This window comes from Lissotriton helveticus, chromosome 3_1, assembly GCF_964261635.1.
Source record: "Lissotriton helveticus chromosome 3_1, aLisHel1.1, whole genome shotgun sequence".
NCBI classification, from domain to species: Eukaryota; Metazoa; Chordata; class Amphibia; order Caudata; family Salamandridae; genus Lissotriton; species Lissotriton helveticus.
The window spans coordinates 783,170,945-783,184,083 of NC_136061.1; the positions used below are offsets into that span (position 1 = coordinate 783,170,945).

The 13,139-nt window shown below is 43.5% G+C and overlaps 1 protein-coding gene across 2 annotated transcripts in view; it reads right to left on the reverse strand.

Annotated features, from left to right (window-relative positions):
- Positions 1-835: 835 nt before the first annotated feature.
- PSMA1 (proteasome 20S subunit alpha 1) overlaps positions 836-13,139 on the reverse strand; it is a 143,120-nt gene continuing 130,816 nt past the window's right edge. For both annotated transcript variants that reach the window (XM_078681017.1, XM_078681016.1), the window contains exon 10: positions 836-1,080. In XM_078681017.1, the coding sequence (XP_078537143.1) occupies positions 1,024-1,080 (57 nt within the window). In that variant the 3' untranslated portion in view covers positions 836-1,023. The remainder of the gene's footprint in view (positions 1,081-13,139) is intronic.

The following is a 13,139-nucleotide window of genomic DNA, read 5'->3' on the forward strand; positions in this document are numbered from 1 at the left end:
GATTAATTTGGTATGCCTGATGTAGAGTAGTGGGTGAGGATACCTATAAATGTTTCTGCTTGATAGTGTTGGGAGAACTTATCATTTCCCCTTAATAAATTCTGTTGCGCCTCCCGTAGGAGACTCATTATTCACCTCCCTTTGTTTTCTTGGACAAGATCAACATCTACAGTTGCCAAAACACCACATTTCTAAAAACGGAGATTAATCCTTCCAATGTACGAGTTTCTGCGAATTCCAATTCACTTTTAGGATCTATTTATGTATCATTAGGTCAGTGAAAGCTGCCGCCAGCTGTGCCAGGCATGAGGTGCACTGTTGTCACTGGGCTTAATTCAGATTGCAAAAATATGTTTGTAGATCAGAATCTGCATGTATATTGGAGTCAGTACATTTAGGAAAAGCTTAACCTTTTCGGTTTTCTGGCATAATTGGATTTTTGTTTTAATTGCTTTAGCCACTGAACTCAAGGCAGTGCAATGAACTAGACATTTGACAGTTCTAAGGGCAAACGAAACACTTTTACGTTCTGCAAAACCGCATAATGGTAGAAGATATGCTGCAACATATGTTCCTTTCTGGCATCGCTACTAGTACAATATCTCATTGGAATTCAGTAAAGTAGTTCCATCAGTATTCTCAATAATTATCAGAAACACACAAAATAAACAACACCCTCCCATGGCTTCAGCATACGTATACCCCATTTATACTTCATTATATAAGGTACGTTATTCAGTTTATACACAAACATGTATATTCACCACCTAAGGAGAATGGGAAAATATGTAATACTTATTTTTTTTTAAAAGAAGATTAAAAAAAGAACAAACAGTTCCAGAAAAACATTTATTCCACGATTTCCATTACAAAAAAAGGAATATGCAGATCAAAGAGAACGTGACTAATTGGTGCATTTTTTGCAAACTGAGAGATGGCCTTCAAAAATAAATGTGATATCATTAAATTGTAGTCGTCAGCGCTAAGATACTTTCTTCTGATCGAACGCCTGTTGGCCGAAGATTAGTGCTCCATTGGTTCTTCTGCCTTCTCTACGACTTCTTCAGCAGGCTGTGCAACCTTAAGCATAAAAAAGTAAGACAATGCTTTTAAAACTAAAATACTTGTAATTATACATTCAAAACAGTTCGTATTTAACAGGCCGAAATATCTCCCAACATTCTAACAGTCTTACAGATATTGCAACCGCTCAGCATGCAATGCTAGAAGGCTGCATCCTCATTGGTTGTGGAGTCAGTCAAGATAAACTTGTGAGAGCTCGAGTGCAGACCTCTTTAAGCATTTCATTTAAACACAAAATGATAGGCCTGCGGGAGAGAACGCTTTGAGGCAGACTGTGAAGCTTCAGTAACCCTGAAAACAACCTGTGTCCAGAAATGTACAGCCATGCATAGCCAAAGGTGTGCGCTTTTCTTTAGAAGTAATACCTTAAAAAAACTTTACCACAAACCTTTTGAATTACATGAAATTGAATCTCCTATGAAGCCGGGGTTTCTTTTATTTACCACGGTCACCCTACTCTCATTATATCACTGTACAAAAGAGTGACAATAATATCATCCTTATAGGCAAGTTAAGGTCACACACTGTTGTCTGGAAGCATTTTCTAAACTGAGGGTGTAACGGCCGGAATCTTGATATTCTTTTTCTACTTTGAAAATAGTTGTTTATGATGTCAGTTTGATACAACCAATCACCCTTCTCCAGTTATCTCCATGTGGGCCAAAAAAGTACAAGGCTTTGGACCCAAAAGCACATTTTTCAGCAGTCTATGTTCAGGGGGCACTGGACAACTCTAAATTTATATGTAATAAAAGTAAAAAACAATTAGCTTATTGAAGCCAGGCAATAATATTTATACATAATAGAGCATGTTTTAAGTCAGCTCTCCAAAACAAATCCAAAAGAACATCCAAGTGGTTTTAACTCCTACGTGGTTGTCAGACATAGGGCTACTGGGTCATAACCATGGAGGTTGTGGTAGTTTCCTGCTGGGTGTTCTGGGGCCCACCCCATTGCGGCTCTGCAAACTGGGTCAAGTACAACTTCTTATAAACTTCTCTCTCAGGCTAATAAGGGTGACCAGTCCCACTCTTCTCATGGGGTGGGATGGGTGACGGGAGGGAGGGGAGATAGAGAAGAGATTCAGAACAAAAACACATAAATCACTGCCCAGCCCAGTGCTGGTCCTTTAGTAAAACAAATTGTTTTATCATCACAACAAAACAGAATAATATGCAATTATATGGGAGCATAAATGAAAGGCAAGTTATCGAACCCAGGGAATCTTACCTAATCACTACACGCTTTACAGTGACCCTCTCGTAAATCTATGATGTTTATGGTGACTTTCCGTGGGTCGATATCCGGCAAGATAAAGAGCAAATTCAAGTTCAATAAGCCATCGCCACATTGGCAACTTGTAGGTCACTCTGGATAGTGCTTGAACCCAAAGTTCTTGATGTCAAAGGCAACTTTCTGAAAGGTTATATTTGTGCACTTACAACAGTCTTTCAGTCTTCTAAGGGTAGCCGGCGTTGAATGAGGCAATTGTCAGGCAACACTGTCACCGTCACTCATTCGTAGCAGCATCCTTGCTCCTTGGACCAGGTAAGGGATTCAGCACAGCAAGACGGTTTGACTGGTGCTAGTCTTTAGAAGTTGGGTGTCTGGTCCGAAGCAGATGCCCCACTTCGGTAGCAACAATGGCTCCTCAGGGAACGAGTCACAGATCTGCAACAGACACCCCATCCTCACGCACGCTGTTTGGCTTAAAGTTTCTTTACAGGGGTTGTCAGGGTCCCATTTGTATACTCATTTTCTAGACAGGGGATGTGGAACCACAGTCTACGGTTCTGTTACGGTTTAGACGGTTGCCTTCAAATGTTATTTTTTGGCTGTAGTGCAGAGAAAGTCTTTGTGAAAGGTGACAGCTCTTGCAGCAGGTAGTGATGATGCTGCTTCCAAGCAGGGAAATCCAAAATAGGGGCATAATGGAGTGTGAAATCTCTGCACTTTGCTTTCATCAGCCTTTTCTGAAGTAGCAATCGGGGAAAGAAAAAAGGACAGGTTTTGCCAAGAAACTCCACCCATCTTAACATGATCTGCTGACTCGGACCCTCTCCCCAAAACACCACCTGATGGCATTGCTATGGAAAATCTGATCAGCATTTCCTTGCTAAAGGGTCTTTATACAATTCTCTAGAAATGATCCTGTCTCCATTCTCCCTCACTTTAATGTCTGGGACTCCACCCTAAAGGAAAGGGAATGCAAGCCATATACTTCCACTGTCATGGGAAAACTGTATCCATATTCACTCAGTGCCAAGTCATGCTAAACCAGCAGCCATCCAAAATTCATCCTACTGGTCCCAGCAAACCTACTCACTGCACAACATCTGTCCCTGCAAATAATTGGCTACACATGCACAATGTAGGCATGCAGTCGACATGGACACAGAATGTCACGACCACAAAGGGCGATGGATGCCACACTGAAGCAGAAATGTCAGGTAGGTCTTATTCTTCGGACATAGAAAAAGATCTGTTCAGGACAATTGTATTATAAAATAAAAAATATCCCACCACTGCTTCACGTCAACAACCCAGAACATGGACAGTAGTCCCAGGTCGACATAAAAGGGTAAGTTTGGTGTGCTTTTAAAGTCACAGAACCAGTTATGCATCTTGGCATTACTATGGGCAGGCCTAGGCCGCAGGGCGCTTGCTAGATTGGCGTATTAGCTGGGTTGGTAAAACGTCAGGATACTTTACATGCATTTGCGTCACTCAGGGCAGGTTTGCACACCTGTTTCCCATGCATGGAAAATTACATCCCAAAAATGGCTTTACAGGTGTTATAAAAGAATCTACCTGGAAGGAACTGAATAGGTAAGATATTTAGTGGCATGCTTAATCTTTCGATTTCCAGTGATCTTTACAGTTTTCATCGTAATCAGAACATCCCTCAAACTGAGGCCTTCGTTAGGGAATTTTATTTATTTTAAAGAGAAGCGATCAAATTATATTGGTAGAAAACTAAAAGATACCTTTGACCAAGGGTTTTTCATGGAGTTTCATTGGTTTGGTCTAGTTAGCTGGCACTTTATGCGATATATCAAAAATCTTATATACTGTGTAGAGTCCAGGGGTTCCCTTATGAGTCGACACGCGCTTGCTATGTTATCCCAAAGTGCCTGTTAGGGGGTAGTGTGGTCAAGCAGCCTTAGGCTTAATCAAGAGGAGTGCAAGACATTTGCAAATACACACAATTATCAATAAATAACATACACAACTCAAGAAGAAGATCCACACCAATTTCACACAATAGCAAATATCTTTAAAATAGATTTAGGCACCAGAGAGAAATCGTTCAGGTAACTGTTTTTTTATTATTATTATTTTTTTATTTCAAAGTATTTTATTAAGAATTTTACACATACATTTTATTCGTCGCTCTTCGCGGGGTAGCATCCTCAGCAGGGCGTACCTGCTTGTGGTACAAGTTACATTATACATGATCGGATGCCCCCCTTACGTCTGTCCTACTATAGGAGTGAAGGTACGTGAAAAGATGGAAAAGAGAGAAAGTGTGTGTAGGAAGGGAAAAGCAGAAGTAAAAGAAAAGTGGGTGTGTGCTGGGATAGTCTACTAGTACTCACTTCTTTGTGTGTGGGCAGGGCCTGCTTTTGGTGGGGTGGACTGCAATTCCGGTGTTCACGGGGGCTCGTAGTGGCCCAAAAAGTGGAGATTGGAATTTTTGGCTTCTGCAATGTTATCCTATGGAAGGAAGAAAATGTTTTGCAAACAGGTACAGTACAGTGACTTAAGAGACCAATCTCAAGGAGAGACGGTTAGTGGTGGGCAAGGTCCAAGGCAACACCAAAGGGCACAAGGGCAGCTGGGTGCAGGGTGCAGGGTGCAAAACAGCGTCTGGAGCCCAATGTTTTTCTATGGAGATCGGTCACTGCGAAAAGAGGCGGCAGTCTCTGGCTGGAAGGCCAGTCGGGCTGAACCACCAGGGAGGCTTGGTCTTGCAATGCTCAGGGACTTAAGGACACACTTGGTGCTCTTCTCCAAGGCCCGGGGACAATGGATGCAGAGGTGACTTTACGTGTTGGGTTTTCTTACAGAGAGCAGTTGCAGTAGGGGAGGCCTGCGTGCAGAGGCTGCAGGAGACATCGGGGGATTCAGGAGGGTTGAAACAATGGACTCGAACTCTGAAGGGCTGGGGGGACCGTTTTGACACTGTTAACCCACTTTGACTCAGACTTGGAGAGAAGGGAGCAGTGGTGGCTTTAGGTGTCAGGTTTTGGCGTTTCCGGAAGCCTCAGTCTTAGTTGCAGAGTTTTTGCAGGATGCAGGAGAACAGGTCAGCTGTTCACGGGAAGTCTTGGGTCTTTATTGAAGGTAGGCAGTCCTCCCAAGGTTCTGGAGTCAACAGCTGCAGGACGAGTCGACTTGTGCGCAGATTTCGATCAGGGATGAAGACATGAACCAATACTCTAAGCACCCTTTAATTGGTTAGAGTTGTGGTATTCAGTGTAGGTTTGTTTAACGGCAAGTGAGCCAGCCCATGTTTAATACTTAAAAAGTGCAACTATATTCAAGGATGTTGATGATCACTAGGAAATACAGGTGTATATACGTGAAATACAGGTGTATATACGTAAAATACAAGGGTCATCATGATGGAGGTCTGCATGGGTACAGTATGCGGAGTGTGATTGATGGTTCAAGTATTTTTCTATCTCTGGATAATGGGATTAATAGCCTAAAAGTGCGACAAGTTTAACATTTTATTTGGAGGACTCATACTTGTGAGAAGATTTCTATCTAGTATTCCAAGGTACTAGACAGGACGGATGCTTGACTTTGAAGAGTTCAATGCCAAACAGCATGGGGAGGGAAATAAAGAAGGATGTCTGTTGACATGGTTGATTCAGTTGATCGCAGAAGCAGGTAACCCAGTGCCTGTTAATAGCACATTGGTTACTAGCCAGGAAGCAGGATTACATTAATTGGACATTGGTGCACTGCAAATTACTGGATGCCCAGGCTGCCTCCTACACATAGATCGGAATGTTGACTTGTTGAAACTGGTGCTATTCCCAGCCTGATGAAGCAGTTCAGGAAAGTGCAAGAGAACCCCTCTCAATTGGAAAAGGCTAGGCAGGAATGGACTAAAGGCAGAGTTAAAATTGGGCTCAGATTACTGAAATCTTGTCTTGAGTTTTACTCCGTGCTTAAGAATTACTGGGCACTCACCTGCAGGTTTTTATGCAAGCTTATACTCATTTATTTTCCCGAATAAGGGGGACGGAAAAAACAGTGGGTATTGTTGAAGTAAAACTTTGACATAATGATTAGGCTGATCAAAAATAGAATTCAACTAAAAATCATGAGGCCTGGCATATTGTGATCAAACTGGGTTTATGTCACGAAGAGCACCTTGAGCAACCTCAGAAGGCTGTTTCTTATGACATCTAAGGTGGAAGACTGAGAAATTGCCTCTGTGGCCTCCCTGAACCAGTGCCTAATTTGCATTAAAAAAACAAAAAAAATACATGCCAGGGACCTTAGGCCACTGCAGTTACACCACTCATTACACGTGCCACTAATGCCAATGACAGTACCAACACAAGTACCATCACACTCCTATAAGTGTGACAATTCAGATTTTTTTTAAATACATTGAAAATGACTAATACCTTCTGCCCAACCTATTTTTATTACTTTGGGTGTCAGGTAATGATGATTTTAATATATATTGAATTATTAAACAAAGGTGGCTGCGCTCATAACAGACCATGTGGCAGGTTGTCTAAAGTACCAGTGATGACAAAGTACAGAACACCAGAAAACATCGGCTCAATTTAAGCAATGCCCTGAACACGGAGAAATGGTCTAATACCTGAGCTTAGAGTTTCCCGGTCTGGGTCCTGGAACAAATGAACTTCGGATAAGAGAAGCTCTTGTATATTCAGAAAATATTCATGGATACTTTTTTCCCTTTTAGAACGCATTTAACATGCTTAAGTGAGGGAACCTCATGAAATTCAAATTCCCAGCCAATTCTTGCATTAAGAGAGCAGCTTGGCAGACTTCGGTGGCGATAATGACTGAACCATAAGTGACCAGAAGACTACCCACCCTACTGTAGATGGGCCATAAGACAAATGTCATCAAACTGTGGACTCGCGGGGCGTGGCTTGGACGCCGAGGAAGATGGCGGTTTAGAGCGCCTCTCCTCCCGTCACGAGCGTCTTCACCTGAATTTGGAACGCCTTTATGTGCTCACAGCTGGGATGTGACCGAAGATTCAAGCATCGGATCACTCCCTGACTGTAATGAGCTGACCTGCGTGTCCCGGGCTGCAGCGGATCTAGAGCTACACCGAGTGAGGCTCCGGACGTCCATGGCGGCAGCGTGACTGAGGGAAGGAAGACGGAGCGCGATGTGAGCTCCTGCGGAGCGCAGCGAAAAACCCGACATCATAAGAGGGACTGAAGTAGGTGGGCACGTCTACAGAAATTGGCGCACCGGGGCAGACAGCTGAATTTACCGATCGCGTGAGTACAGTGCGATCGGCCATGCTGAGACTTCCCTAACCTTTACCAAGATGGCGGCCGCCACTCGGTAATGCCTGGAAGACCGAGGCAAAGTATCTCCCCTCATTAACTCTGCCCAAATCAGCCGGTTTTGATGCCAGACGAGCATTGCTGTAACCCAATCCGACATATGGGGAAGAAATTAGTCACACATTAGTCACACATTCCAGATCTGGCCGGGGGGAGATGAATGTTGCCACGCTGTGTACCTGGAGTGCATACCATTAATCTAAGAAGCATCCCCTAAAGGCTACAATGCAACGCTGATGATATGTCCATGAAGGCTTAAGTCTGCTGAAACGATCACATGGATTGCTTGACATCAAATCACAGTGGGCTCCCTAATGCTCCAGTTTCAACAATCACCACGTGCACTTAATGAATGAATGGATGGGACGCTCTGTTCCTCAGATGCCTTTTGCGAAGTGTTATTACTATCAGTGACCTGGTTTCTGGCTGACCAATCTCCTATTTAGGCTAGTGCTGTCTATTTTGCGCCGCGTGAGTGCCGAAGGGGAGCTTTCAAAGCGCTGCCCAACCTTTTAAGCATCCCAGGAAAGGATCAAGTGGTCGCAATGGGTACCAAAGATCAGGGAACCCTTAAGAGACTTAAAACAAACAATTCGAACCCGGGATCACCAGACAAACCAAGGAATGTTCCTACAGACGCACTAGACATGATATTGAATAGGCTAGACGAAGTGAAGGATCTAGCCAAGGCCACTAAGGAGGAAGTGGTGGCGATCCGTCAAGATATCCGAGATACTAATGCACGCCTAACAGAAACAGAATCCCGGATCAGTCGCCTGGAAGACATAGAGGCTAAAACTTCAACGGCTCTGAAACACCTACACATCTCCTCTGACCAGACAACTAGACGACTGGCGGAGTTGGAAGACAGGAACAGGAGGGGGAACTTACGCATTTTTGGAATTCCGGAAGGGTCAGAAGAATCGGAAAGTTCATGCATTAAGTTCTTGGAATCCTGGTTCACTAAAGCCACAAACATGACCTTTACAAACCCTCTTGAATTTGACAGAGCGCATAGAGTCCCAGGAAGAATCACTAAAACGCAGAGAGGACCAAGGCCCATCGTATGCAAACCATTACGCTACCAGCACGTGGAGCAAATCCTAGCCTTCGTGCGAAAGCACAACCATATTCTGTGGAAAGACTCCAAGGTATACATTTCTCAAGACTACAGTAAGGAGACCGTGGAAATAAGGAAGGCTTTCCTTGCCCTACGTCCACAACTGTCAGTGAAGGGATACCAATTTGGGTTTGTGGGCCCAGCGAAGTACAGGGTGACAATACGAGGGTCATCTCACTACTTCACGGACCCCATGAAGCTCAAACGTATGCTTGAAGACGTGGAAGAACGAGATATGGAACGCGACATGGAGACTAATAACCCGAATGGTCTAGCAACCTCGGCTTCAGCTTCAGGATACAAATGAACACATCTGGGCTTTAGTACTCCCATCAAGCTCTCTATGCTCTGTTCATGTTAAAGTTTAATGGTCCTATCTGTTGCTAGGTTACTACATGATGAGGCATAAAGTTTACGGAAGCCCTCTTGCACTGGGAAATTTATGATACACTGAAATATGGCGTAAGGGGTTGAATTAAAGCTCAGGAAGTTTCTTCACTTTACTTCTCTCGTTTTGAATTGAGCAGACTCGCCTCGTTGACTCCACTGAGGTGGTGGATGGTAAGATATAAATTCCAACGTGTTGCTTAACTCCAGACTCCGGTACACTGGCAGGTTACTCGGAGTAGACCGGATTACGCTCCGGCAGCATTGAAAACTCTCTGTTTAAGGGAATGATTGTTAATGATCTACTGTTTTTGCTTAGGTTGCTCACCGCTGATGCGTTGACTTAGAAACTGCTAACCATTACGAGCCTTTTATGAAGGATATGATGCTATAATATCTTACAATGGGCCATGTTGTTGTATTATCAAATTTCTGTTCAATAACCATAGCTTAGTGGACGCTCAGGAATTTTTCCGATTTATAAGGAATATACAGTGGAAGCGTGCTATTGTTTGCATGTTGGCTCAGCCACACCATTTCATCGTTCCACTTGCGTAATGTTTGTATGCACTTTGTGTTATGCATAATAGTTCCAATGTCTGTACATGACTAGTTTAGACGGGAGGGTTACTGCGGTTTTCCTCACGTCGCCATGCTTCTGTACTACAGTTGGGGTGGGTGGGGTGGGGGGCTGTGGGGGATTGGGGGGGATGGGTGTTGTGTTTTATGGTCCGTATTATTTTCTCTTCTTTTTCCTTCATTCTATTCCACTCTTCTTCTTCTAATTTCGGTGCCACTTCTCTCTTTTCTATCTCTTCTTTCTCTTCCTTCTCTTCTGGTCTGTCTCTTCATTCTTGATTGGACAAGTTGTATCAGGCATATGATGTGTTTGTATACTTGTACTCAGGCCACTCGTGATATATCCCTAGGCACCCGAATGTGTATTCATGACTGTCGACCGTTTTCCATCATATGGAGCAAAACAATGTGTTCTTTACATAATACACCGTGTAAGATGTCTTTCCTTGGTTCTCATGGAATAACCATGATACATATACTACTGTAAATGTCACATCCACCACTGTCCACTCCACTTGGTACAACCTCACTTGACCGGTTGAAAATTCTGTCCATGAATGTTAAGGGTCTGAATCAGCCCGTTAAAAAACAAAAGATATTAGACTATCTGCGTAGGCAGAAGGGGGACATTGTTCTGCTGCAAGAGACCAAATTAGATGTTAAACAATTCTACACTCTGCGCAACAAGTTTTATTCGGAGGTTGTAGGATCTAGTGCACTCGGTAAAAAGAATGGAGTTCTGGTTTTATTGTCAAAAAAGTCCAAGGTAGAATTACTGTCATCCTCATCAGATGAAAAAGGTCGCTGGGTCACGGTGAAACTCTCTAGGGATAACACGGAATTCTTTGTCACTAATGTTTACGCACCTAACACTAATGATTTAGAATTTTGGCAGGATTTAGTAAAGCAGATTGCAACGATACCCGATACGGCGGTACATATAATTGGGGGTGATTTTAATCTTCCACTTGACCCAGCCTTAGATAGGGATTCTAAGTGTGCATTCAAACCCAACAAGTCGCATAATGCCTTCATTAAATTATGTCAACAATTTCATTTAATTGATGCTTGGAGAATTCAAAACCCTACAGATAGGGATTACACATTTTACTCTTCCCCTCATGACTCATTCTCCCGCATTGACTACATTTTCATTACACAAAATGGCGTCGCAAGGATAGAGGATACATCAATTGAACCAAGGGTACTGTCGGACCATTCGTGCATTTCTCTATCCATCAGTAACACTAAACCATCACCTAAACAAACGTCTTGGAGATTCAATGAAGAAATCCTACACAAAGAACAATATAGAGCTGAGATTCTGGCAGCTATTAGATCTTATTTGGAGATTAATGCGAGAGGGGACACTTCAGACCTAGTGCGATGGGAGGCTCTAAAAAGTACAATAAGGGGGGTGTGCATCAAAATCCGTTCAGCAATGAACAGAAATTGTAATGTAAAGCTGGAAGGGCTGGAGGCTGAGATAGCTGCCCTAGAGAACAAACACCAAATGACAAGGGACCGGGAAACGCTAAATATCATGACCAACAGGAAGTACGAATATAACAAACTAGTGAGCGAAAGGGCGGGGGTATGGCTGGATAGGAAGCGAAGGTTTAAGCTATGTGAATCTAATAAAGCCGGTAAGAGCCTGGCGGCATACTTAAAATTCAAAGTGCAAAAGAATGCTATTAAGGTTATCAGGGATTCGGCGGGAGTTGCTCACTCGGACCCCCAAAAAATTACTGAGGTCTTTAAAGACTTCTACGAGGACTTATATGCTAAAAACGAATTGGTAGCTGGAGATAAGATTCAGGAATACCTACAGGAGTGTGAATTACCAAAGTTAAAACCTGAACAGCAACTTAGTCTTAATGAACCGATCTCAGCCAAAGAGGTGCAAACAGCGATCAGGGGATTGAAATGTGGGAAAGCACCGGGGCCGGATGGCTTTACGGCTAAATTTTATAAAAGCTTCGCAGCAGATTTGGTTGATCCTCTTTTGAACCTCTTTCATGAGTTTACGGAGTCGGGGGAGGTGAAGGGCACGTTGGCAGAAGCGACTATTGCAGTTTTGCCTAAGGACGGCAAAGACCCGTCATTACCAAAGAATTATAGGCCGATTTCCCTGATTAATCTAGATTGTAAAGTGCTAGCCATGATCTTGTCAACCCGGTTGCAAAAAGTCCTCCCTACCCTCGTACACCCGTCTCAAGCGGGTTTCTTAAAACAGACTGTCTAGTGACAACACTAGAGTACTAGCCCATGCCCTAGAGAAAGCAAAACTCTTGAAAACTCCCACGGTAGCTGTTACACTAGATGCAGAGAAAGCCTTCGACAAGGTAGATTGGTCCTTCCTTGAGGCAGTTTTACACAACTTTAATCTAGGAAAGACGTTTACTAAACTTGTAATGGCTCTGTATGCCGGCCCTACTGCTAAGGTCAGAGCGGGTGGTTCCTTCTCTTCCTCCTTTTGTTTAAAACAAGGGACGAGACAAGGTTGCCCGTTATCACCATCTCTGTTCTTACTAGCAATAGAACCCTTTCTGTGGCATATTAGACATAATGACGCCATTGTTGGGGTCCCATTTGATGACTGTACTGTGAAATTGACTGCATACGCTGATGATGTGCTGATACTAACGGAAAAAGCTGACGAGGCTATCCCGGCCTTGATGAACACAATTGAGGGTTTTTCTAGAGTATCAGGATATAAACTGAATAAAGATAAAACAGAAGTTAAGTTACTAAACAACATCGGGGGTAAGGAAATCCTGGGATCATCCGGTCTTACTTGGCAACCAAAAGCTTTTAAATATTTGGGGCTAGATTTCGAGAAGGACTTGATTACAACTCTGAAATTAAATGAAGACTTAACGTTAAAAAAGATATCCACGCTGCTAGACAGCTGGTCACCTAAATTTTTGTCCTGGTGGGGTAGGGTTGAGACTCTTAAAATGATGTGCACGCCTCTAGTCAACTACCTAGCTTGCATGCTCCCCATGACTTTCTCAGAAGAATTCATCAAGAAGGTAGACAGGTTGTTCGGAGAGTTCCTGTGGCGAGGGAAAAAAGCCAGGATATCACAAAAAAAGCTGCAACTAGCAAAAGAAAAGGGCGGCCTGGGCCTGCCCTCGTTCAGGAACTACCAAACAGCCTTCCTCTGTAAACAGGGAGCCCTCTGGCTGGTTGATGGTACATCCTACACTCCAGTATGGCTAACTATTGAACGTTCGCTAATGGCACATGCACCCCTCTCGGCTCTCCTCACCATGGACTTGGCCCATGTACCCCACTCTAAATACATCCTACTTAATACCAGAAGAGCACTTCTCCGACTCGACCAGTCCCATAAAACTGCTTTGGTGGTCAAGAGATCCACCCTGCTC